Here is a 24,987-nt window from a genome sequence, read left to right on the forward strand (position 1 = left end):
TGCGACTACCTCCAGTGTCATATAGCCCTATGCCATCCTGACTCTACAACTCCATGAAGAATTGAGAATTGGCAGCTCTCGCGATGTGGCTCGATCGCCTCTCTGCCCACTCGACTCCCTCAGGAACGCCGCCTCCCATCAACCGCCACGCCTCTCCATCTCAACGATCGCCCCGTCCGCGAGCCGCTCAAGCCTTCCGACCAGGCTTACACCCACGCTCGTCTTCAACCTCTCTCCTCCTCACGCCAAACGACTCGACTACCTCTTTGCCGAATACCTCCAAAAACCCTCCAAATGTGCCTGCAAGATCGCTGCTCTCACGCACACCTCCAGCGGAAACTGCAAGTCCGGTAGATGTGCTCAATGGTATCATTGGGAAGAAAGCATCAGATAGACAGGGTGATATTCTAGAAAAACCCCCGCAGTTGGTGGAGGCCATTGATTTTGGGAACCTTAGTTTGGAGGAATTTGTAAATCGAGGGAAGGCCTCCGGAGGGATTCTCAGCAGCGAGGCTGGCGTTGCAACGATACAGCAATGTTCGTTCTGCATACTCGATTGAAAGGATTATAAGCTAATCAAAAATTAGTCGAGGGTGACCGCGATAAATTCCAGGAGCTTCATAATGCCATCGTGGTTTGTTCATCCTGCACTGTCTCAACGAGCTAGCATGCTGATAGACAATAGGACTGCGATGATGTGCTCAAATCGGTCGAATCTTATCTTTCGGATTTCCAAACCGAGCTCGGTGCCGTTTCTGCCGAGATCGAAACACTGCAGACACGATCGATACAATTGAATGCTAAACTAGAAAATCGACGGAACGTGGAGCGACTACTCGGGCCCGCCGTGGAAGAAATCAGTATATCGCCGAAAACAGTTCGACTGATAGCTGAAGGGCCTATTGATGATAACTGGGTGAAAGCTCTGAACGAGGTTGAGTCTCGCAGTGCAAGTATCGAGAAATCGGCTAGCTCGTCTGTGAAAGCTGTGGAAGATGTCAAACCTCTGCTTGTCGATCTCAAGAATAAGGTAAGCTCCGTTTTTTTTTTGCACCGAGCTTGGCTTATGTTGCAACAGGCTACAGTACGAATTCGCGACTATCTAGTCGCTCAAATCAAAGCTATTCGCTCGCCGAACATGAATGCCCAGGTCATCCAGCAACAACACCTAATCAAATACAAAGATCTATACACATTCTTATCCCGGACCCATCCCACTCTCTCAGAGGAGATCGCCCAAGCGTATGTGAATACAATGAAATGGTACTACTTATCAAACTTTACGCGCTACAACCAAGCTTTGGAAAAGCTGAAAATCCAGACATCCGACCAGAACAATGTCTTGGGTGGAGACCCAGCAGCGCAGAGAGCCAGCGGTACTAATGCAAATGGTAGAGCTGTCGCGCATGATCCATTCTCTCTTGGAAGACGGGCGGATGCCCTTAGAACTACTAGTCATATGGCAATCAGCTCATATGTTGCAGAAGAAGATAAAGCCACCCATGGATTTGAAGTTGTCTTCCGAAACTTCAACCTTGCATTAGTTGACAACGTCTCCGCGGAGTACTCTTTTCTCACGGAGATGTTTGCTGTCAAATCTTTTCATCATATTTCCCGGAAAGCCTTGGAGATATTCGAGCCATTATTCACACTAGGTCAAACTTTGACGAAACAGCTCATCGACAACACAACCGACTGTCTAGGCGTGTTACTCTGTGTCCGGTTGAACCAGCAATCAGCCTTCGAACTACAACGACGCAAAGTCCCAGTGGCCGAGTCGTACATCAACGGCATCAACATGCAACTATGGCCTCGATTCCAGAAAATCATGGACCTTCACTGCGAATCGCTGAAGCGACTTTCCTCCGGTGCTGTGAGAAGCTCTGTGTCGCTGTCATTGACAATGGACGATGCAAACAAGTCATCTGCCCCTCACTTCCTCGCACAACGATTCGGCCAGCTTATACACGGCATTGTATCACTAAGCAACGAGGCCGGTGACGACGAACCTGTCTCGAACAGCCTCAGTCGGCTGACCGCAGAATTCGACACTCTGCTGGCCAAGTTGGGCAGGGGATCTGGCGATGCCAAACGCCGGGAACGATTCTTGTACAACAACTACTCTTTGATATTAACCATCATCAGCGTACGTAAGATCTATCCGGATTGAAAACTTATGTACTAAGTCTCGCAGGATACCGATGGCAAACTGGCAAGTGAACAGAAAGAGGTACGGTGAATCTCTTACTTTAATTATCTTCACTAACAGTATACAGCATTTCAATCAAATGCTGAAGAACGCATCGAAGCGATAAACAATCATCTTGACATTTAGCACTGTACTGTACATGACTGGATATATGTGCAAGATACCACTAGAGTTGATCTTAGCGATGTTATTATTTTTGCGCATATTGATAGAGAGACAAACCAGTAGAGTATTCTCAATCCCATTTATTGTGCCTATCCTTATCTCCGCTGTCTGCATAATCGGCCCGATCTAAAATGCGGAGAACCTTCTCCTCTCCACCGGTGACAACGGATTATTTTCCGTCAAACAACACCGCCAAACCCTCTTTTCTTTGTCTCAATTACTTTCCACATTCATTACACATCATCATACAAGTTCTCATAGCTCCAACCCCGCGAACCCCGCGGAAACCGCCGAAGCCTGGAGCCGGTCATGGCCAGTCTGCTTCCCCGCAGCAGCACGCTTCTCCAACGTCGCCGGTTCTCGACATCCCGGGCGAGCAATGCGGACTTTACACATGCGGTACACCCTGCACTTTCTATCCAAATGGCTTCATACTAAGGGGTATACCACAGGTTATCGGCGCAGGCGTCGTCGGCCTCGCAATCGCCCGCCAACTCGCCGCGCGCGACGGAACATCGACGATCGTACTCGAACGGCACGGCGCAGTGGGCACAGAAACAAGCAGTCGGAATTCCGAGGTACACCACCATACCACACTTCACACCACTTTACTTCAATCCGCTAATCAATACCCCGAGAGCGAGGGGCAGTATAGGTGATCCATGCAGGCATCTACTACCCACCCACCTCCCTCAAAACGCGCCTCTGTATCCGCGGTAAAAACCTCCTCTATTCGCTCTGCGCATCAAAACAAATCCCGCATCTGCGCACGCGGAAATGGATCGTAGCGCAGGACGAAGTAGAGTGGCGTGTCTGTCTGGCACTACGCGAACACGCACAGAACATCGGAGTACCGACTCGACTCGTTGGCGCCGAGGAGGCGCGGCGCACGGAGCCTGATATCCAGGCGCGCGCCGGCATCGTCGAGTCGCCAACAACAGGCATCGTGGATGCACACGCGCTGATGAGCGTTTTGCAGGGTGAGTACGAGGAGCGAGGGGGCGATATCGCATTTCATACGGCCGTGAGGAGGATTGAGGCGGTGGATCATGGGAAGGGCGGGTATCGAATATTCACCTCATCGGCAGGGGATGATGGGAGTAGCGAGGAGAGCTCGATAACAGCAGAGACGCTGATAAACTCCGCGGGACTGGGCGCGTGCGAAATCAACAACATGATTCTGCCGCCCAACCGACACCGACGCGCGTATTATGCCAAAGGCACGTATTTCTCCTACAGCGCTTCACGGCCCAAACCGTCGACGCTAATATACCCTGCCCCGGTCCCGGGGCATGGCGGTCTCGGCACGCATTTGACGCGTGATATGGGCGGACGAGTGCGTTTCGGTCCGGATGTTGAGTGGGTTGAGTCTGCGAGTGATTATACGCCCTCACCAGCACGGTTACAGCAGGCACTGCCGGAGATCAAACGATATTTGCCGGGTATTGACACGGACTCCGTGGTGCTGGATTACTGCGGAATACGGCCAAAGTTGGCCCGGGGTGGTGGGAATGTTGCGGGCAAGGGATTTCAAGATTTTGTGATTAGAGAGGAGGATGGGTTTAAAGGGTTTGTGAATTTGTTGGGTATTGAGAGTCCGGGGTTGACGAGTTCGTTGGCGATTGGCGAGGTGGTTGAGGAGCTGCTGTACAGATAATGCTCATACATGAATCGATATGCATATATATGTAAGTAGGTGGTTGAATTGATGGTTAGATATGTAGATATTATAGGTATATTGAGGGCTGTGCGTGGCCATGGGAATAATGCGTAATATTCATTCTCCTAGCATGGTGAAACTTAGTGTACAATGCTCAAGGGTTTAATATAAAGACCATATCGCTTATTCGCCGGAGCAGGGACAGATATATCTGTTTATAGCATGCAGGGCATAGACGACTGAAAGCAATGGCAGGCAATCAGCGTAATATCCAGATGTCGAGTTTGATCGACGCCATACTGACTAAATTCAAGTGGAAATTTAGTGTTAAAAAATATCAATTGATATATATAATAGCTATATTAGAGTCTGTTTGGTTTTAGACAGTCAGATTAGGTGATAGACAAACAAGCTTACACACAAACATTTGAAGGACTTTGATTCTCATCTATAATCTAGTTTGCTTTCTGAAGCTTAGTTTTCGTAGTCATAAACACCAATATATTTTAGGATTGAACGGTCGTTCTCACTTCTCACAGCTCATCTCTCCGTCTTCCCAAATATTGTTCTCTATGAGTCAACCTTTTTCGTTGCCTTGGTTCGAAGTTTCATCATCAAAAAGACCAAACCGTAAGAGCTGATGCAAAACAGTGCTGTTATCCCGACCTAAATGAGATTTCAGTGTCAGTTGAATTCAGTCCAGCCATCGGCGCTTGGAGTTAACATACGCCTCTCCATCCGTAATAACTCCCGTTGATATTAAGAGACTCCAAATAATCTGAACCATTTGTATAAGAGCAATATGCACAGGACGTGGTATCGTTTGGATTTACGACGTAGCCTGGGTTGCTTGAGAGAAATTCGGCCATGTATTCTCCGCAGGTTAGTCCGGCCGGAATTTTAAATGAAGTCAACTCATCATTCTTGCACTGAATATGTAAATCCCAAACCACTGGCTCGAGAAGACTCTGTGTGAGGTAGGTAAAAGGGTTCAGGTAGTACAGCCAGAATCTCCAGAAGGCTTGAATCTGGGAGTATGGTACTACGACGCCGGAGAAGTTTATGAGGATGGCACCAATAACGATTGGATTGGCCAAAGCAGCAAAATATGCGTTGGGGCTACAGGCAGCAATTGCCTGGTTTTGCAAGTCAATAAGAATTAAACAGTGTCAGCCTGAGATAGAATACCATACCTGTCCAATAGATGTATAAAGACATTCATAAACTTTGGGTGAATATTAGTACATCATAGGAAGAAAGACAGAGGGCCTAGTCACTTACGCAGCATTTCGAGATAGACCAGACCAGAGACACTGCCCTTGATTGGAAACCCAACAGCAAAGTACCACCCGACGAAGACGATGGTGCCACAGATGATTAGAAGCGGGATCTCGGAGAGAAGCTGTGCAGCAACAAAGGCAAACCAATGATAAATTTTTGAATTCTTCTCTCTCATCTCAAAAATGTTGCGGTTCCGAATGTATAGCGGCTGAAGTTGGTTGATGCACCCTGGGGCGACCGTGACGAAGTTGAAAACTGCCATCAAGTGCAGCTGCATGTCGAATGTGCCATTCCCAAGCTTCCAAAATGTGAACCCGCCGAACAATGCATTTGTGACATGGAGGAGTATTTTATTCCAGACATAGTCGGGGTTTCTCCAAAGCGCCATGAACTGACGTCTGGTAACGAGAAGAACTTGATAATAAATTGGAGTGGCGAACCTAAGCTCCTTCTCCTTGTCTTCAAGAGACGGAGAATTAGTCCTTTGATCTTTTAGAAAATTGGTATTGAGTTTGTCCAGTTCCGCGATTGCCCAAGCCCTCTCATTCGATTCGAGCCACTCTTTAGACCAATCGATGTCTTCTGAAGACTGGACTAAGTTAACAATATGCTCAGCAGAGCTCACATCAGGTGAACATTCTCCGCCTCTCCGAGAAAAATACTCAATCACCTGTTTGGAGCCCTGCCCAATTGGGCCAAAATAGGCGGTTCTTCCACCCTTTGATAGCAATAGCAAAACATCGAATGTCTCGAACAAAGAATCAGATGGCTGATGAATAGTACAGACGATGGTTTGCCCAGCTTCAGCCAGCTTGCGCATAAATCGGCATACTTGAAGGGCGGACTGTGCATCGAGGCCAGAAGTCGGTTCATCAAGGAAGAGTAAAGAGGGGTTTGCAACGAGCTCAGTAGCAAGTGTGAGTCGCTTCCTTTGTTCAATAGATAGCCCAGAGTCGAGATCTACTACTATTTTAGCTATTGATCGCAAAATATGGGCGGATTATAGTCAACTCACTTCCGACGACCGCGTGCTGGTATGGGGTCAGTTCAAGCAAATCCATGATCTTGCGCACAAATTCCTCCTTTCCCGCGTCAGAAACACTATAATCCTGGCGTAATCTTGCAGAAAACATGAGGCTCTCCCAGATAGTGGCAGTTGGCTCGTGTATGTCGTTTTGCTCGCAGTAACCCGTGGTTCTTTGGAAGCTGATTCCCTGAGGTTTCCCATTCACCAGGATGCTACCCTCCACTCGTCCGGTATCCTTACGCTGGGCAAGAACATCCATCAATGTTGTCTTACCGGCTCCGGAAGTTCCCATAATTGCGACGAGCTGGCCTTGTTTAACAAAACCAGATACACCGCGAAGAAGCTGTAGTTCGCTGCGTTCATGCTTCACAAAATAATTCAGGTTCTTAAAAGTGAGAATAACCTGTCGCTGTGAGCTTGTGGTGACTTTCCAAGGATCCCGGCTAGCTTCTGCTCGCTCAATGTCTCTGAGCTTCGCTACTTCTTTGACCTGAGCTCGGTGGTCAAATAGGATTTTTTGGCTAGAGTCACGATGAACGTTTATCTCAAAGCCAATAGCAGTCATCAAGGTGAAGAATATCCAAAAAGCCACCAAAATACCAAAGTTGATCCACATCCACTTTTTCGATGCCCAGTATCGGGCACTGATGAATGCTTCCCCATCAATGACGGTCCCGTTGGTTGATCCAAGGACAGAGCAACCCCGATATTGATCTTCATCGTAAGTTGACCCAAATGGTACTAACTGTGGCTCTATGCAAGTGATCTTCCTTTCAGCCAGCTCGTTTGCCATGATGGCATTATAAGCGTACACCGCTGGGTTCATCCATGCAATCCAGCGAAACCACACAGGTATATATCCCAGTGGAATCATGTAGCCTATAAGACCGGTCAGGATAAAAGATAGAAGGCACACGAGGCAAGGGTCGACTCACCGATATAGACCAAAAACATCGTTGTGATTAGTCCATTGATCTGGAAGGCAAACCCTGCATGTCGGCACCAAGCTCCAATCATACGATACATTGATGCATATGAAAGAGTCAGGAGTATGAGAAAGAGATAACAGATGAAGAATTTGTTTGCTTGGCGTTCGAACCCGACTAGAAAATAGTAGATGATTTGAAAAAGTGAGAAGACTGCAGCAATGATAGGGACGTCGGTCAGAGCCCATGCTAAGGCGTACGCACTTGGTCGACATAACGCAAGTCGCTTTTGTCGTGAAATTATTTGCTTTCCCGAGAAGGAAGCCGTAGTCTCGGACATTCGTGTCATAGCAAAATACAAAACTGGAAAGCAAAGAGCCCCTGTCTTCGCAAAAATCGAACTGCTGTTGTTGGGTAGGTCAAAGTATAGGCTTCCAGTAATGACGGCTATGACGAGAGAGGAGCAGACCTGCAGTATATTTGATTGCCAGTTACCTCGTGTAATTTGAATCTGCCTGAGTAACTGTGAGAAAATATTGCAAACGTGGAATCAATCATCCAAAAAGTAAAAGAAAAAAGGATACCTCTTGCTGCATACCCACACTTGATGGGCAAAAGATGCGGTGTAAAGGTCCTCCTTTTGGGAAAATGACGGTGATGAATCTTCCGTTTCCTGCACCAAGGAATCTTTTTCTGCCATGTCCTGCATCATGCGCTTGTACAGGTCGCTATGCAAATAGCGGTCCTGTAATTCGTCAACTGTATTGGGCACAACCCCTTCAAATCCCGGGCGGACCATTCGCTCGGTATGCATGGCGACAGAAGTAAGAAAGTCCGATATGTTGACCCCGGGTGGACATTGAAAACCCAAGTTCTCGAAGTACGGTTTTGCCTCTGAAGCAGGCCCATAGTAAATCTGCTTCCCCTCCGCTAAAACAATTGTTTTGTCAAACTGGTGGTAGATTCTGTTGCCCGCCTGGTAAAGGGTTGCAATTATGGACTTGCCTTCTGCGGCTGCAGATTTTCGCAAAACACGGACAAGGTCCAACGCATTTTTGGCATCCAACCCTCGGGTTGAATTATCCCAGCATTGAACACAGGCCTATGTTATCCCATCTTGTAAACGCTAAATACTCATTGTAAAAGGACTGACGTAAAAGGACTGACATACCTGTGTGGCAATGACTTCAGCGATAGAAACGCGTTTCCGCTCTCCGCCGGACACTCCGCGCACGAATTCGTTACCGACGATTGTCTTTTTAGTATGAGATATTCCGAGTTCTGAGAGAATTGAATCCGTCATTTCCATGGCGAAAGTCTTTGGATTCTGAAAATATTCCGAAGGGTGACGGGGAAGTTTCATATTTGTTGCGAAGGCAGCCGTTTGTTCCACGGTCAGCGTTGGAAAATGCTGATCATCTTTTTATTCACAATATTGATGTCAGGAGATGCTGTCTTGTTGAAAATAAAAGAACGACTTTCATTGTGCTGAAAACAACAAACCTTCAGTATTCATGACAATATAATTCCGGAGCTTCCTAGCCTCTGTCGGTCCACAATCTCCGAAGCGTATATCGCCCATAATGCTTTCAAACTCATCTCGCTGATTTGACAGAATCTTCAGGAGTGAGGTACATCCTGATCCAGGTCTTCCTAAAACCAATAGCTGTTGGGGTTAGGGTCAAGACCTCCCAAGTTTATGATTTGCGTACCATCTCCCCAGGCCGAACCTGACCAGAAACATCCTGAAGGATGTGCTAAATGAAACTCGTTAATTGACTCTCTCGAGAAATATGTATGAGCAATTTTTATTTACCCTCTTCGAAGCTTTTCGTTTCCTGAAAGGAATCAAATTTTCAATCACAGACCAGCAGGTTGGTACAAAGTCGTCGCCTAATCCGTTTACTTGGACGTCGATATGGCGAAAAGTGACAGTTAGGCGCTTGGAAGGTCCTATTGAGCTTTTTGGGAGCGCATCATTTTCGTCTTCCCGCTTGCAGTTACTGGAACCCAGCATCGAGTCCATTGCCACATGTACCAAATGTTTTATACACAAGCATAGTAAGTGAAAAAGGTGGCCATCGCGAACATCTGCACTTATACACTATCAGGCCAGCAGCCCCGAAAGGGTTTCTGTAGCACAATTCACTTACCTCCGTCTCCTTATTTTCCTCCATCTGTACAGGAGATATCGAGCCGGAGGTGTAAGTTCGGAATTACGGAATACTGGCTGTCTCCACTAGGATCCATCTAAGATCACAAAATTTGATGGCGTTAGATATCAATGTTAGGGGGGGTGCATCCACACTCTTACAATCTATGTGTTTGATTTTATATATAAATGTACCTTTATAAAAATTTAAGATATATAAAATATTCTTATAGAATCTTTTAACGCTGATCTCTTTTTTAAGACTTTTGGTTAAAAACATATGGAAAAAAAATTGAAAAATATATCCACTTAGTGTATTATATTTCTTGGTACCAATTTAACATTTCTTAATTTAACAGATATAAATCCTAAAAGCATAAAAGGAAAGAGATATGTATAATGTACTTTAATTTATTCTACATGAATACCTCTAGATTTCATAAAATTACGGTTATATATAGGCTCAAATACAAGATTGTAAGGTGTTGATGTGGCTCCGGGATGTATTATTCTTCAATATTAACTTTCAGGACAAGCGTCGGACTTGCAGGCCATGGATGGTCCGGGCCTGTTCGATTATCCTCCACCATTATCGTTCCCTCAAATCCGTGACATAGCTCCTTTTCCGCAATTGGAGGGTTGCAGGATGAGCCCAGACACAACAAAAATATCCAAGGCGTGTGAGCCGTGCCGCCGGCGCAAAATCAAATGCGATGGGCAGGAGCCATGCCGGAATTGTCAGACTCAGCCCTTGGAGTGCGTCTACCGTCTCAAGGCGAGGGTTAGGATACGGAAGAGAGTGCCAAAATCTTCCGTTCACCAGGACCGTAGTAGTGATCTTTTGAATACAAACGCGGATCGATACACATCAAGAGAAGATTTTTCTATCTCGGAAACTGGAACTAGTCGAGCTGAAATCTACCCGAGCGTTGCTGCTGCAGACAATGCCCCTCAGTTTATGGACAGTTCACAGTTATTCTATGGCCCCTCATCCAACTTTGCCTTTCTACAACAACTCCATAGGTCCATTTTGCTTCGTGGCCAGCAGAGCCATGGCCAGAGCCATGATTTCCAGGAGGGCGGGCGGGGGTTGGACATGTTCATGCAAAGAAACGTATTCTTTGGCGTGCCCTTGAGAGCCGCCGTACCGGGAAACACTCCGTTGTTTGATCTCCAGAGTCAAATGATACCTAAAGCCCTGGCCACTGCTTTCCTAAACAATTTCAAAACTTCCAGTCTGCATATACTACCTTTTTTCAATACTGAAGCCCTCGACAACCTTCTTGATAGCCTATATTCGACCAGGCCGGACCCTTCCCTCCAGCCACACAGAAGAGTATTGTTTCTCATGGTCCTAGCTATAGGCGCATTAAGCTCTACGTGGACCGAGCTGGCCGATATTATATTTTCACAGGCTAAACAAGAAGCGATCACACGCGAAGACTCCGTCACGCTCTCGATGATACAGTTTTCTCTTCTGGTCACAGATTACCAACTCAACATTGGGCGGCCAAACTCAGCTTACTTGCATGTTGGCAACGCCTGTCGTAAAGCTTTCGCCTTGGGCTTGAACACCGCATCGGGGAACGCCTTGCTGCGACAAGAGGAAGAAATAGAAGAGCGTCGCACCACCCTCTGGTGCCTTTACTTCTACGAACAGTAAGTAATCTGGACAACAACATTGAAGGCATCGGCTGATGACCCCAATAGATGGGTCGCTTTGACAGTAGGAAGGAAAAGCATGATGAGAGAGATAGATGTTTTATTACCTTATCCTGAAAAGCAAACAACCTTGGTCAATCTATGCCGCTTTGCATCTATAATCGAAGAAGCCGTTGAAGCAATTTACAGTCGCAGATCCGAGTCTCTCCGCAATTTGTACACCACCGCTCAAGGAATGTATACGAAACTCCGTCAATACGCCGACCGGGAGGGTATTGGCTCGGCTGCCATCCCTCAGTATAATACGCCATCAGAGGCTATGTCAACATTGATGCTGCATAATAGTGGGTTGGCTTGGCCTATATACTACGTATTGCTGTGAAACGGACTGACGTGTCTCTAGTTTACTTTCACCTCGTCCACACGATGTTTCGACCATTTCTCGTGGCTGAGTCTACAGTCCAAAGTGGCCAAACCGCAGAATTGTGGCTCCGACAGGCATGTAGAAATGCTACTGACGCAGCCGCCGACTCAATTGCTTTTGTTAGCAGCATGTTCAATACGATAGACGTTAGCAAGGTAGGTCGGGGATCGTGACTCTTTCTCAATTCACCCCTTTTATTGACAAGTAGCAGGTTCGACGCTACGACTCGTTTTGTATCGAAGCAAGTTGCTCTGTTCTTCTTCACGACTCGCTACGCCATCCCTCGAAACATCCAAACAATCTTGTTTATATTCGCATGGCTCTGAATTGCCTGGGGGCGATGACGGATGACGAACCTGTTACGAATGTGGCTCACTCAGTGGAACGCATATTGAGCGTTGTAGAGCAGTCTATCTCTGGAAATGATGATGTTTCAACATCAACACCTCTCCTAGAGGCCGGCATGCCTCTTTCACCCCAACACCAAACGAACATACTTTTTCCGTCCTTGGGCCAGGCCTCGTCTTGCGCGGCATCGAATCTCATCTTCCTAAGTAACCGACAATCTCAAGCTACGAATTACCCACTGCCAGAAACACATCATGGGGCTTCTCAAGTAACGGCGGAACCCCTGGCAGACCTGGAACCTCGTTTCAACTTTGATGTACTAGCGACAGATTTAAGTACATATTTTCCACTGGACATATACATGGATCAGCATTCAGGTCAAAATGCGGGCATTTACTGAGTATTAATCCAAATTTTTAGCTACGAGGGAGCTTTTCTTTTAAGTTTGCCCTCATTATTCTGGGAATCAAACCCCATCGAGAACAGAAGGCCGTGTATTCTTTTTAGGAGAATGATTGATGTTCTCTCGCAAATTGCACCAGGCCGGGGTATTATAGTATTCTTCCTATGTGGCTCTTCAGTATTGATTAACCGGTACCATGAGTACATTAATCAGTGCCAGCACTGCAGACTTGCTCATTATTGATGAGGGAACTTTCACTAGTCCTGCTCTAACTTACTTGAAGACAATATCTCGACCTGGACATCTTAGCCGAAAGATTTTGAGCTTTGGTATTACCAATTTTGCAAAATCTATGGAAAAGTGGGTATAATTGTTCATAGCGAGTCATGCAGCTTCCTTTTTGGTGGCTTGTAGCTTGCTGCCTGATGCTCTAGGTATCAGTTTATCGAGACGGAACCGATCAACAAGCGTCATATGCCTGCCTCTCCAGTCTTTATTTTTTATGATTGGCAGAGTTTATTTGTTCTTTGTAAATTCTTTATTTCCGGCCGTGAACCCTGGGAAATGGATATTTTATTAATTGAAACATATCATTGCCCCAAATTCCAATCTACATATGTAATATTGATCCACGCACTCCCGTCTCCAATTTCTAGCATGTTTGGAAAAGAACGGCATCCTTCAATTGATCTGTTTTCATTAATTGAAGAAATGATGTTTGACATCTGCCCTTGACCTTGATCAATCTGTCCAGGGATGGATGCATAGCGTGGGAGATGTTTTCCTACAGTAATGGCCAGCGCTGACGATCAGGATCACTGGTGGCTTCTTCATTCCCCTTGAACAGCCCAGACAGCGGTCCTAATCAGATTGGTAATTTAGCGATGGTACAAGCTGCGACTGGCTAGTTGATCCCAATAATTTTGTGCTCAATCCAAAACAGCGAGGTAGACTATACTGGAAATAGGTTGTTCCAGCACCTACGCCTCTTTTCATCTGATTCTTATCATAGGTAGGTGATCGATACATTAACAGGTTCATACAGGCCCCAATGGTAAGGGGTCTGAAATGTGAAGAGGGTGCATTTGCCAATCCCCAAGGGAAAATCCAGCATATCCATAATGGGCCGGACTTCCTGCCACGGCACATGACTGAACGAGACTGCCGGGAATATGCAGCCAAAATAGCCAACATAATCCTTACTAATTTTCACCCTTTTAAGTATATTGGTCAAAAGTTTGACATACACTGGACTTCCGGTTTTGATCGTATCGTCTTGTCATGCATTGCGGTTGGGCTTGTAAAGTATCTACAGTATCTTACCGGATCTGAGACCACATCTGATCGCCATGCTTACATGATTGGCCATTCGGAATTATGTGGCCCATCGAAATCGAATACGATGGAGCTTCGCGGGCCATGGCGCTAGGATTTAGATGATAAATCCGAAGTCGCGGAAGTCCGAACTTGTCCAAAGGTAAAGAACATAAAGTAAAAGACGAGGGAGAAAAGAAGCTGTTCGGTAAATCATAGTAGTAGGTATTGGGGGTCAGGTGGGAAGCTTGGTATTCTTACGCACAATATTGTGCTCTCGACTATCAGCTGTGCATCAACTGTTCTCTACATTTCCTCTGAACATCTCATCCGACTTGGCTTCAGGAACAAATAACTCCAATCTCTCAACATGATGTCTCCTGCTCCTACTCAAAAGACACCCCTATGGCTTGATTGCGACCCGGGCCATGATGTAAGTTTTCTCCAGCAATAAGATATCAAACAACTAGATTTTATGGCTCCGAATCTGTCACTAACGCTCAATATAGGATGTATTTGCCATTCTCTTTGCCGCTTATCATCCTGGCATTAATTTATTGGGCATTTCAACCGTGTTTGGCAATGCTCCACTAGAGTAAGCTCTAATATGCCGAAGAGAACCTGGGCAAGAATAGGGGTTGATTCGGGAACAATAGAACCACTACTGTGAATGCAGCCTCAATTCTCACATCCATAGGCAAACATAATGACATCCCCATATATGCCGGTGCCTCCCAAGCCATCGCTCGTCCGCCGATGAATCCTCCAACTAGTATTCACGGTAAAACTGGTCTCGACGGAACCGACCTTCTTCCCCAACCTAAGCGCGATCCTAAGTGGACGGAGAGCGCGACCGCTGCCATGGCGGCTGCCCTCCTAGCCCAGCCCGCCGATACTGCGGTTGTTGTGGCCACAGGTCCATTGACGAATATCGCAATCCTTTTCCGTGACTACCCGCAATTGGCTGGTCATGTTAAGTGTTTAAGCCTCATGGGAGCCGCCTTTGGAGGTGGCTTTACTGATGTATCACTTGGTACAGTTGATGACCCAAATCGTATCGGAAACTACACGCGTTGGGCAGAGTTCAATATCGTTGCCGACCCGGAAGCTGCCGCCCAGATTTTCAGTGATAACATTATCGCAGCGAAGACAACAGTTATTCCGCTAGATCTAACCCATCAAGTCCTAGCAACCGAGCGGGTGAGAGACCTTCTCTTGTACGGAAAGAGTGGTCAGAGAAACGGAAAGGCAAAGACCACGTTACGCCAGATGCTGGTGGAGCTCCTTATGTACTTTGCGGACACATATGCCGATGTGTTTGGCATAACGGTTGGTCCTCCACTTCATGATCCGATCGCAGTGGCCGCCGCACTCATTGGCACCCCATGGGAAATTAGTTTTCATGATTCAGATGATCAGGGGTCCAAACAATCAGAGAGGTTTTCCGTAACTGTGGAAACTAAAGGCTCATACAAGGATGCCGTAGAAGGCAAAACGATGACTGGAATGACAATGCAAATACCGTTGGAGCCAGGGAGTGACGGTGTCACAATCCCCCGAAGCTTGGACTTCTCTCATTTCTGGACCGTGCTAGAGGATTGTATTGAAATGGCGGATGAAAAAGTGAGACTGGAGTTCGCATGAGTCCTAGGCCATACTCTAGCCAACGTGACAACCTTGGCAAGTAGCTAGGTTGCTATATCTAATTCTCTGAGCCACCCTGCGGTACTTGGTATTTAAAAGTCTTGTAGCTAATTGGAAGCTATTTTACCTGTTGACTAACCGTTTGGCGGTGTAGCGATACGATAATTGCATCTAGATGCCATAGGTTGGTATCTTTATATCACCACTCTAGGTACAAATTCGCCTCCGGTAGCGATATATGGTGGGAGGAACAAGCCGTTTGCTGCTATATACGGGGTGATGTTAGTTAATCCGCAGGATTCTGCTGAGCGAATACCTAAAATTGCTCCATAGGCGTGTCCTATGATGTATTTTGGTGATTTTCCCTAGCCGAATTGGACGCCGATTCATCGAAGTTGTCGATATTCGGCAGAAGCTCTTGGGCTATCAAATCCATCAACAAAATTATAACTTTTCTGCTGCGAGGCACTTCGATTGGTTAATTTCTTTTCCTAAGCTATAAGTACGTACCTTGGCAGGCGTTTAACGAAGCGAGCAGCCTAATTCTTTCCTTGTAAGGACTCGTGGAATTCGATGCTGGTGAGAAAACCTTCTAAAAATTGTATCGATGTGGAGAACCAACTCACCGCTAAGGGAACTTATTCACCGACCGCTCAACCCCTCTAGAAATTCTCATATGGGACAAATTCCCATAATTCTGTAATTACATATGGGGAGGAATAAAACCGACGGAGTCTCCGGATTAAAGTGATCTGTAGTGGTTGATACTGGTAAGACCGTTACACGGCTTCGTATTAATACCATCAGGTGCGAATTCCACTGCCTTAGGGAAAACCAAACCAAAAATTCGGGACCTATCCGACCAAATGATTTTACAGAAGGGCCTCCCTTGTTGGAATAGGATTACGGATGGTGGTTTGTACTACATCGAGTTACTGAAAATACAGCTATTCTCCACTCGATTGTAGATGGGTCATAGGCTCGCATGCCGATTTAGGATAACCTTTTGCCCAAACGCCGACAACCGTTGTACTCGTCGCTCCACTCCGGGGTGTGAGGCTGGCATCTTCTGTGGTACGAATAGTTGTAAATCCGAGGAAGTATAACTTGCAAACTCAAATTCGACAAACATGCTCAGTAGGCAAACTATTCTTGCCCTAGGTAGGTGCGGAGATGTCTTTTGACCCAGAAAGATATAGTATTTCTATTCCGCTGGCAACCCGGGTGGTGTTTGCTCCATTCAACATCTCGCGCTCATATACATACTTTCCCAATAAGCACCATGTCAGCGGGTATTCGATCTTCTATGCGTTACGATGTCGAAGCAACCGCCTCGGACTCTACCGACTCCGCTTTCGTGGCATCTAGAATAGGTAGTAGCGGAGTTTTTAAACCCACGGAGCAGTTTATTGAGAGCTCACAAGTCATTCAAGCGAAAGACGGCTTTCTCTGGCGACTGCAGAATCTCGAAGCGAAGCTCGACCAGAAGTTCGGAATTGAGTCAAATGCTATTGATCGCAAACGGCCGGAGGATAAACTGCCCGTCAAATGGCATGAGAAATTGAACATGTTTTTCTTGTGGGCGAGTGGCACAATGAATGCGAGCTGCTTCGCATCGGGATTTCTGGGCTGGGAGCTGGGTTTAACTTTGCAGCAAGCAATATTTGTCATCTTCTTTTCATCAGTACTAGGATCTGCTGTCACAGGATTTTCGGCTATATTTGGCGCCGCCACAGGTTTGCGTCAAATTAGTGTGAGTCGCTATAGTTTTGGGTGGTGGCCGAACAAAGTCATTGCTGCACTAAATGCTCTAGTCCAGATTGGCTGGTCTGCTGTGGCCTGCATTACATGTGGTGGCATTTTGACCGCAGTCGCTGACGGTCATGTCAGTCTTGTTGTGGGAATCATTGTCCTTGCGGTGGTTGCATTATTCATTAGCTTCGTTGGGCTCAAGGCCGTGCTTGTCTATGAACGCTATGCTTGGCTCATCTTCTTGATTATCTTCGCAGTGATATTCGCCCAGTCCGGGGAATATGCAGATAATAATGGTCCTTCTCTCGGATCTGGAGAGTTATCTGGTGCGGTTCTCAACTTGATCGCAATTGTCTACGGCTCCAGCTGCTCATGGTGCCCCATTGCTTCCGACTATTATGTGCATTATCCTGCCAATATTAATCGTGTGGGAGTCTTTTTGGCAACGACATTCGGAATCGCTATCCCGACTTCCATTGCCATGGCATCCGGTGCAGTTGCAGCGGCTGCCTTGAACAGCAGAGAAGACTGGCGAGCCACCTATGAAAATGATGGGGTGGGCTATCTCATCCAAGCGATTCTTCACCCACGTGGGTTGTCTAAATTATTTTTGACATTACTTGTTTTGTCGGGAATCAACACCAATATCATCAGCCTTTACAGCTCCGCTATCTCTTTCCAACAGCTAGCTCGCCCATTCGCCAAGATACCTCGCCTTATCTGGACGGTCTTCTGTTTTGTGATTGTCCTTGCGCTTGCACTCGGTGGTCGACAACAGCTAAATGCATACCTACAAAATTTCCTTGGCATACTCGGGTATTGGTGCACGAGTTATTTCGCCATAGTCTTAATGGAGCACTTTGTGTTCCGCGGTGGCGACTTTTCCAATTATGACCTCGAAGCGTGGAATGATTCGAACGCATTGCCAGTTGGAATAGCCGCCTCTGCAGCTTTCCTAATAGGGATTGTTGCATGGTGCATGGGCATGGTTCAGACATGGTATATGGGTCCGTTAGGGAAATTGATTGGGACGAATGGGGGGGATGTGGCGAATGAGCTTACTTTCCTGGTTACTGTCGTGGTATTTATCCCGGCACGGTGGTTGGAAAAGAAAGCTATAGGAAGGTGAGAGTCGTATACATTGGTGAAATATCCGTAAGGTCCTTAATATCTTGCTCAACAATCAAGTGATCTTATATCTTATAAATGCAGTTGGTGTGATGTTTCCCCTTACGAAAAGCCGAGTTTCCTTCACATACAACGATTTCAGATGTTAAGCCATCTCAAGTATAAGCCAGCCTTGTATCCTATCTCAGTAAATATCATATGCTTTGGCAGAATAGGGATGTAATAATGGCAAAACTCTTATATTAAACTCATTAAAACACCCTTATTACTTTTTGATATATGAAACATCATCATTGTTTACATATATTCCCATTTTATTAAAGTATTTATTCATTTTAATCAGAATTTTTCAAATTCTAGTTAGGGAAAGAATAGAAGAGTGCACGAGAGCGACATATGTAGTGAAAATAGCTGCACTACATTAGAATTAGAGTAGATGTGGAAAATGGTCTCCGAATGAGATACGAAGCCAAATAATACCGCGAAACATGTCAGGAGAAAGCATATGGACCACAACAAGCGCTCAGGCTACGCACGTAACGCGCTATTTTCTTCTGGGGCAGAAAGTCCATACAGAGCAAGAGACTGGAGATGCTGTCTGTCAGGCCAACCTAGAGTCCCTCACGAAGGTGTAGGTTCCAAATGTGAGGTCTTTTTCGTCTCCCAACGAGCGCAGTTGGCTTCTTGGGTGCCTCTTTTCTACCGACCTGCATTATTGAATCGACGAAGAGTGAGAAAAAAGAACTTTTATCTTATTATTCCGTACTTCCGCATGTCCATGATTTAAAGTTTGAATAATTCCGAACCGTAAGGGTCAGCTAAAGCGACATGGTTGAGCTACGATCCAATGCTTCTCGTCTCCCTCTGATCGAATTTTGACTGAGCTCGATTTAATGGCGGGGTTTCCCACCTTCCTTCAGGCCCATTGACGATACTCACTTAAGTTGCTAACTCACCAATCAAAAATGGCCTCTGACTACCACGGGCTCGGAGCCAAAGAACTAGAGATTCTCTTCTCCAAGGCCGCCGGTGCAAAAGCTACTGCTTATTGTAATACTCCACCTCAATTCCCCGGTATAATGAGTTCGGTATTTTAACAGTAGATTAGGCCCTTATTCAAAGTTCCGTGTTGGGGCATGTATTCTCACCCGGTCTGGCCAGTTTATAGACGGCGCAAATGTCGAAAATGCTTCCTCGCCGGTGGGAATGTGCGCGGAACAAATAGCCTTTGGAAAAGCAATTGTATGCCCTGGCCTCTTTGTGACAGCTTCTAAGGCAATATTGACCGCTCCAGGTGGCCGGACATAATGATTTCAAGGCAATCGCGGTCGCGTCAGACACTAAGCCTGGCGTATCCCCGTGCGGAAAGTGCAGGCAGTTGTTTGTGTGCTCAATTCTTTTAATAATATCAGATGGCTTACTCTGTTTTTAGCATGAGCGAATTCACTCCCTCGTCTTTCCCGGTATTTATGTACGGTAGGGACGGCCAGTACACAGTGAGGACGATGAACGAGGTACTAGGTAACCATGTCTTGATGGAAACTAATAGGAGTGCTAATGAATCGAACTTAGCTTCTCCCTTTCACATTTGGACGCAGCGACTGAGTCCTTCGGCGGTAATGATTGTTCGTAGAGAAAATTATGAGTGCTTCCGACTTAGGGCTTGCACGCCACTTAACTGTCTGGCTTACCTCCTTAGCTACTCCATCGATGCAGTATCAATAAAGACAGAAAATTATTTCCAGCTAACAGAGCCTCCAGCATGTCTCACGTTTTACATGACCGCTAAAATGACTTTTAAAATCGCGCTCGTGGATGGGCTGAAGCCTGTAACTTAAATTAGTCAGAGGGCTTCCTGATTGGACAGGACGGGAGAAGAAATCGGCAGTTTCAATCCGGATCTCTATCAAATATCTCTGTAGACTGCCAACTACTGGCCACCAACCCATCTGTGTTTAGTGGATGTGATACCACAAAATGCAATTCTGTAGCCAATATGAATGATTTGGCGGCATTTGCAATGGACGGTGCTGACACCGCTGGCTCCGCTGCCGAGGAAACCCACCATTATGTCTCGCACACGTCGCTCTCCAGCCCCGACGCGTATGCAGCAAACCCGCGGTTTAGACAGTTACAGGAAGAACTTCGATATGTTCTATTCACAGCCGTGGCGAGTCGTGCTCCTAGCAGATGTCCCTCTCCCACAGGAACAGGCTCCGAGTTGGTCGAGGCAGCCGCATCAGGGTTCTGGAAACGAAGCTTCGACTCGGCACAGGTGCCGATACCCAAAGCCAGACTGATCTACTACTTGAAAAACTGGATTACTGAATGTGCACCTCACCTCGATAAATTCGATGAGAATAGCCATTTCGGCGTGCAAATCCCTATTCTTGCGCAGAAGTCGCCTTCGCTTTTGTATGCCATCTTGGCCTTTTCAGCACGCCAGTCCGAGCGCAAGGCGTGCCTCGAAAACTGTCGCGATAGTCTAGAGCTTTACCAAGAATCAATCCGGCTACTATCTCCTTATTTGCAGACGAGAGACCCGAATGTGCTTATGACAGCTTGTATCCTTGCGTGTATGGAGCTGATGTCCGTCAGTGCCCGCGGCTGGAGGCGCCACGTCGAGGGATGTGCGGCTTTATTCGACTCGTATATCGTCAACGGGTTTTCTGGTGGCCATCTGCAGGCGGTCTTCTGGTGCTATGCACGAATGGAACTGTGCGGTGCAATCATCTCAGACGGGACGGAAAGCACAGTGCTTCCTCTTGATAAATGGGTTCCTCAGCAGGCCACTGCCGGTGTTTCTCCAGATAGGAAAGAAGAAATAATTCGAGATCTATTCTACGAGAACGGTTCCTCTACGCCGGATATGCGTGCTAACTGGGCTGTCTATCTCTGCACCAAGACATGCAATCTCACCTGCCGGCGATCGAGGTACGTGGAGCTCGGCGAAGTGGACCAAGATGATCCAAGACCATTTTCCGAGCAATGGGTGCGACTCTGGGACGAACTACAATTCTGGCGAGAACATCGTCATACAGCCATGCTGCCAGTCAAGACTACATCAATGGATGGCGAGCAGACTTTCCCCGATATTCTCTTCGCACATTGGGCGGCTATCTCGGGGAATCAACTGTATCATACCGCGTGTATCATGATGCTGGAAATAAAACCCGTAGATATACCCTTGCTGTCGTCTAATCCATACTGCTCCGCTATCTGGCATGCCAGACGGGTCTGCGGAATATCATTGACGAATCCGCATAGTGGGAATCTGATTAATGCTATTCAGCCGTTGTATATTGCTGGAAAACTCCTGACGCACTGGGACGAGCATCTGGAGGTTGCCCGGCTATTTAGAACGATCGAGACTACGACCGGATGGGGTGCTTTGTGGCGATTGCGAGATCTTGAACATGCCTGGGGTTATGAGCCTGGTGAAATCTTGTCTGCCATTTGAACTAGCGGTTTTATTACGGATATTTGGCATCCAAGGTCTTCATACATGTTTCTATATGATAGATGTTATTAAACCTTTCTCCGCATCACAGTATGCAGCGTGGCATTATCGTATGTTTGATAGAAATGTTCATAACGGAGATACTCAACCCACAGATAGGACGACTAGCATTAAACAATTTCGTGTTCTTCCATGTTTTCCCATACTATTTCGTGCAACACTACACTCGTGTTCTTATGAGCAACGGCTATTTCCGATAGCAGGGTGCCACATACCGTATCTGACGGCTGCAAGCTCCGTGGCGTATTATTTAAATAGTCAATAACTCCTGGGCGCAAATACGACCGTAGTAGCCACAACCTTTCTGCGTCCTTGAATCTTTGCAAATAAACGACGTGCTAGTACCGACATGCAGTCGGGGAGAACCACTGTCTCCTAAAGCTGTATGATTCATTTCTTTCATTCAATAGGGTTTTGATTCTTAGTAGGAGGCGCACAGTGGCGTCGTTTCTAACAGCCTACAAGGCGGGGAAAGATGCATCCATTACGCTAAAAAATAAAACCGTAGCCTCTGGGTTCCTTTTGGGGACTAGTAGCTTGCGGGGTTGGCCCCATACTAACACCTCAAAATTGACCGAATGGGAAACCCGAGGCTACGGCCAGAACATTTTTCTGTTTTGAAATGCTTGACTTGTTAGTGTATTCGCTGATCTCTCCGCAAATGCAAGAAAGTCCTCCACATTTAGAATTAGGTTTCTCCGGGAAAAAAAATAAAGTGGGCTAGATTCTAGGTCCCACGAGGTTTTCTTGTTGACGTGAAATTTATATAAATTCATGTCCCAACACTGAAATTGTTTATTTTCCATTTTCTTCACTTTTATTAACTTCAAATTATTGTGTTTATCAAGTAGATCGCTCTCTTCCAGAATTTGAAAACTGCAACTTGCCTTTGACGATACGTTTTGAGATGGCCCGCGTTGACTCTGCGTCGCCTGATGTCGAGGCGTCTGTCGCCCAACAGCCAAGTCACTCGAGGCAGCGAGCACAGCTGGCAACCAAGTCATTGTGGCAATCGTTAAGGGACAACCCTAAAGTCCTCTTCATTGCCTTTTTCGCCTCGTAAGACTTTTCTCATTCAAGCAGGAACCCTACGGATCTTTAGTGGTTGACTTTGATTCTACAGTTTCGGCGGTCTAGAATATGGCTACCAGCAAGGCGTTCTCGGGCAGTCCTTAGTGATGTATCGGTTTAAAGAAAACTTCCCTTCGATAGTGGATTCGTCCTCGGCCACTGGATGGCTTACTTCAGTCCTGCAGTTGGGCGGCATTCTAGGATCCCTTTCAGCAGGAATATGTGGAGAGATATTTTCACGAAAGTACACCATGTTTGCGGCGTGCTGCTGGGTCATTCTGGGGAGCTACCTATATGTTGGCGCATCGGCAGGCACTGGGTCGCTTTTATACGCAGGACGTTTCTTCACCGGTGTTGGTGTTGGACTGTTCAGTGGAGTCGGACCATTGTACAATGCTGAACTAGCAGCACCTGAGATGCGCGGGCTGTTGGTTTCTTTCTATCAGTTTGCGACTATCTTAGGCATCATGCTTTCCTTTTGGGTTGGGTATGGAAGCAACTACATCGGTGGCACTGGCGAAACACAATCTGATCTTGCTTGGCGCTTACCATCTATCATTCAAGGGATCCCCGCCGTTGCCCTTGCTTGTGGCATTTGGTTCATGCCTTTCTCTCCCCGATGGCTTGTCAAAGTTGGTCGCGAGGAAGAGGCTCTTCAGACATTGGCCTGGGTGAGAAAGTTGCCCGCAGAGGATGACTTGGTACAGATGGAATTCCTGGAGATCAAGGCCGAGGCATTGTTTGAAAAAAGGGCTTTCCCCAGCACCGCCGAGAAAGGATTGATCCGCATTCAGATTGCGCAGTACGCAAACTGTGTCCGAACAATGGATAATTTTAAACGTGTGTGCACAGCCTGGTTGATTATGTTCTTCCAGCAGTGGAGTGGAATCGATGCTAGTAAGTAAGCTGTTTTCAGCATTTCCCTCCGCCCCAGGTGTAGGAAATTTATTAACGCGATTATAATAGTCATCTACTATGCGTCCAATATTTTCGTCAGCCTTGGATTAACTGGTGGGACAACTGCTCTTTTGGCGACCGGTGTCACTGGGGTCGTCTTTCTTGTCAGCACCGTACCAGCTATGGTCAGTCCGCCATTTTAAGCCTGTTACTATTTCTTGCCGAAGAGATATGCTGATAGTTATTAGTTGATCATTGATAAGGTTGGTCGCAAGCCTATGCTTCTAGTTGGCTCTGTAGTCATGTTCTTGAGCATGGTGATTGTCGGCGTGATTGTAGCCAAATTCCGCAATGACTGGCCAGCCCATGTGGCAGGCGGATGGACAGCAGTCGGTAAGTCACAGCTTCATCTTATGTTCGATCACAAGAGTTTGTTACTTACCACTATTTTTTCTAGCACTGATCTGGCTATACATCGCCGGTTTCGGAGCCACCTGGGGTCCCGTATCTTGGACCCTTGTGTCTGAGATATTCCCTCTCTCCATCCGCGCCAAAGGAGCGTCGATCGGCGCTTCCAGCAACTGGGTCAACAACTTCGCGATCGCATTCTTCGTGCCACCGATGCTGCAGGCGTGGAAATGGGGCACATATATCTTCTTCGCAGTCTTCCTTCTTGCTGGGATTTTCTGGGTTTATTTCTTCCTCCCGGAGACTAAGAACGCGACGCTCGAAGAAATGGATCGTGTGTTCAATAGCCATACAGGCGAACGCGACGCAGAGCTGCTCCGCCAGGCTCAGCGTGATGTTGGTTTGACGGCTCTTTTAGAAAGCAGGGCAGGAATCAGCGATGGGCTGGAGAAAGTCATGATGCAGCAGGAGAACCATGTTGAACAAATTTAAGATGATATACTCATAACTATCGGAGAATGCTAAGTGAAGGAAGGAGATGAAGTTTCAATTTTAGGTAGCCTGCTTTTTTTATTTTATAGATCCCGACGAATTTGATCGATTTTGTCAACCCCTAAGATAGGGCTTTGCGTACTTAGTTTTCTCCCCTTCGTGCGTACTTGAGCAAGTCAGCTAATCTTATCGAATATCTGCTTGTTCCCCTTTCAGATTTATCCCATAACACCCAGTTCACAACAACCTTGATTCTTTGACAGTCCTTGGAATTAGATTCTCCTGCGGCCAGTAATAAGGTTCTAATGAAAATCCCTACTTGTTTCTTCTTTCTACCTGGCAATCGGGAATTAACCTTAACCCTAACCCTACGTAGCTCACCCGGTCCAGCCAATGAAAATACACTCGCTCTTCTTTCTGAGTTTCTCTTGTGATTGGGCCTAGTGGCAAATAATTTACGTGATACTATATGGAGAAATTTTTAGCCTTAACCAATCAAGTTGC

At 46.6% G+C, this 24,987-nt stretch overlaps 7 protein-coding genes across 7 annotated transcripts; 6 read left to right on the forward strand and 1 right to left on the reverse strand.

Moving 5' to 3' along the window:
* Nucleotides 1-83: 83 nt before the first annotated feature.
* BGW36DRAFT_395550 (Sac2 family-domain-containing protein) lies at nt 84-4,031 on the forward strand (the record flags this gene model as incomplete). The annotated part of the gene is made up of 8 exons (XM_046218052.1): nt 84-537; nt 588-634; nt 686-1,030; nt 1,079-2,146; nt 2,195-2,230; nt 2,678-2,773; nt 2,827-2,952; nt 3,030-4,031. 8 exons carry the CDS (start codon nt 84-86, stop codon nt 4,029-4,031), a joined length of 3,174 nt encoding a protein of 1,057 aa, XP_046074164.1.
* A 163-nt stretch (nt 4,032-4,194) lies between these two features.
* Nucleotides 4,195-8,767, reverse strand: BGW36DRAFT_129511 (multidrug resistance protein CDR1). The gene is made up of 8 exons (XM_046209347.1): nt 8,440-8,767; nt 7,853-8,370; nt 7,278-7,783; nt 6,331-7,221; nt 5,316-6,275; nt 5,228-5,259; nt 4,763-5,170; nt 4,195-4,700 (listed from the first exon to the last, which is right to left on the reverse strand). Exons 1-8 carry the CDS (start codon nt 8,629-8,631, stop codon nt 4,605-4,607), a joined length of 3,603 nt encoding a protein of 1,200 aa, XP_046074165.1. The 5' UTR covers nt 8,632-8,767; the 3' UTR covers nt 4,195-4,604.
* A 1,259-nt stretch (nt 8,768-10,026) lies between these two features.
* BGW36DRAFT_374199 (fungal-specific transcription factor domain-containing protein) lies at nt 10,027-12,746 on the forward strand. Its single transcript, XM_046215652.1, has 4 exons — nt 10,027-11,079; nt 11,131-11,426; nt 11,486-11,661; nt 11,718-12,746. Exons 1-4 carry the CDS (start codon nt 10,067-10,069, stop codon nt 12,252-12,254), a joined length of 2,022 nt encoding a protein of 673 aa, XP_046074166.1. The 5' UTR covers nt 10,027-10,066; the 3' UTR covers nt 12,255-12,746.
* Nucleotides 12,747-13,736: 990 nt separating this feature from the next.
* Nucleotides 13,737-15,703, forward strand: BGW36DRAFT_374200 (uridine nucleosidase). Its single transcript, XM_046215653.1, has 3 exons — nt 13,737-14,004; nt 14,081-14,166; nt 14,228-15,703. Exons 1-3 carry the CDS (start codon nt 13,942-13,944, stop codon nt 15,213-15,215), a joined length of 1,137 nt encoding a protein of 378 aa, XP_046074167.1. The 5' UTR covers nt 13,737-13,941; the 3' UTR covers nt 15,216-15,703.
* A 794-nt stretch (nt 15,704-16,497) lies between these two features.
* BGW36DRAFT_395553 (permease for cytosine/purines, uracil, thiamine, allantoin-domain-containing protein) lies at nt 16,498-18,096 on the forward strand (the record flags this gene model as incomplete). The annotated part of the gene is made up of 2 exons (XM_046218053.1): nt 16,498-16,588; nt 16,640-18,096. The coding sequence occupies 2 exons, from the start codon at nt 16,498-16,500 to the stop codon at nt 18,094-18,096; spliced, it is 1,548 nt and encodes a 515-aa protein (XP_046074168.1).
* Nucleotides 18,097-19,060: 964 nt separating this feature from the next.
* Nucleotides 19,061-21,555, forward strand: BGW36DRAFT_357123 (uncharacterized protein; the record flags this gene model as incomplete). Its single annotated transcript, XM_046213850.1, has 5 exons — nt 19,061-19,169; nt 19,204-19,337; nt 19,390-19,454; nt 19,528-19,924; nt 19,963-21,555. 5 exons carry the CDS (start codon nt 19,061-19,063, stop codon nt 21,553-21,555), a joined length of 2,298 nt encoding a protein of 765 aa, XP_046074169.1.
* Nucleotides 21,556-22,351: 796 nt separating this feature from the next.
* On the forward strand, nt 22,352-24,767 carry BGW36DRAFT_374204 (putative MFS quinate transporter). The gene is made up of 5 exons (XM_046215654.1): nt 22,352-22,674; nt 22,739-23,583; nt 23,653-23,768; nt 23,832-23,976; nt 24,041-24,767. The coding sequence occupies exons 1-5, from the start codon at nt 22,523-22,525 to the stop codon at nt 24,481-24,483; spliced, it is 1,701 nt and encodes a 566-aa protein (XP_046074170.1). The 5' UTR covers nt 22,352-22,522; the 3' UTR covers nt 24,484-24,767.
* Nucleotides 24,768-24,987: the final 220 nt, after the last annotated feature.

This window comes from Talaromyces proteolyticus, assembly GCF_021365285.1.
Source record: "Talaromyces proteolyticus strain PMI_201 chromosome Unknown BGW36scaffold_4, whole genome shotgun sequence".
Classification (NCBI taxonomy): Eukaryota; Fungi; Ascomycota; class Eurotiomycetes; order Eurotiales; family Trichocomaceae; genus Talaromyces; species Talaromyces proteolyticus.

What these genes read in the sequence shown, in the direction of transcription:
- BGW36DRAFT_129511 (XM_046209347.1), bottom strand. Translation starts at nt 8,631, where the DNA reads ATGAAACTTCCCCGTCACCCTTCGGAATATTTTCAGAATCCAAAGACT. An exon ending in GATGTTTTTGGTCTATATCG is followed by an intron (nt 7,222 to 7,277) that starts GTGAGTCGACCC and finishes CCGGTCTTATAG; the next exon opens with GCTACATGATTCCACTGGGA. An exon ending in GTTATTACGGATGGAGAGGC is followed by an intron (nt 4,701 to 4,762) that starts GTATGTTAACTC and finishes AATCTCATTTAG; the next exon opens with GTCGGGATAACAGCACTGTT.
- BGW36DRAFT_374199 (XM_046215652.1), top strand. Translation starts at nt 10,067, where the DNA reads ATGAGCCCAGACACAACAAAAATATCCAAGGCGTGTGAGCCGTGCCGC. An exon ending in TGCCTTTACTTCTACGAACA is followed by an intron (nt 11,080 to 11,130) that starts GTAAGTAATCTG and finishes TGACCCCAATAG; the next exon opens with ATGGGTCGCTTTGACAGTAG. An exon ending in ATACGATAGACGTTAGCAAG is followed by an intron (nt 11,662 to 11,717) that starts GTAGGTCGGGGA and finishes GACAAGTAGCAG; the next exon opens with GTTCGACGCTACGACTCGTT.
- BGW36DRAFT_374200 (XM_046215653.1), top strand. Translation starts at nt 13,942, where the DNA reads ATGATGTCTCCTGCTCCTACTCAAAAGACACCCCTATGGCTTGATTGC. An exon ending in ATTGCGACCCGGGCCATGAT is followed by an intron (nt 14,005 to 14,080) that starts GTAAGTTTTCTC and finishes CGCTCAATATAG; the next exon opens with GATGTATTTGCCATTCTCTT. An exon ending in TTTGGCAATGCTCCACTAGA is followed by an intron (nt 14,167 to 14,227) that starts GTAAGCTCTAAT and finishes CGGGAACAATAG; the next exon opens with AACCACTACTGTGAATGCAG.
- BGW36DRAFT_374204 (XM_046215654.1), top strand. Translation starts at nt 22,523, where the DNA reads ATGGCCCGCGTTGACTCTGCGTCGCCTGATGTCGAGGCGTCTGTCGCC. An exon ending in GTGGAGTGGAATCGATGCTA is followed by an intron (nt 23,584 to 23,652) that starts GTAAGTAAGCTG and finishes CGATTATAATAG; the next exon opens with TCATCTACTATGCGTCCAAT. An exon ending in AGGCGGATGGACAGCAGTCG is followed by an intron (nt 23,977 to 24,040) that starts GTAAGTCACAGC and finishes TATTTTTTCTAG; the next exon opens with CACTGATCTGGCTATACATC.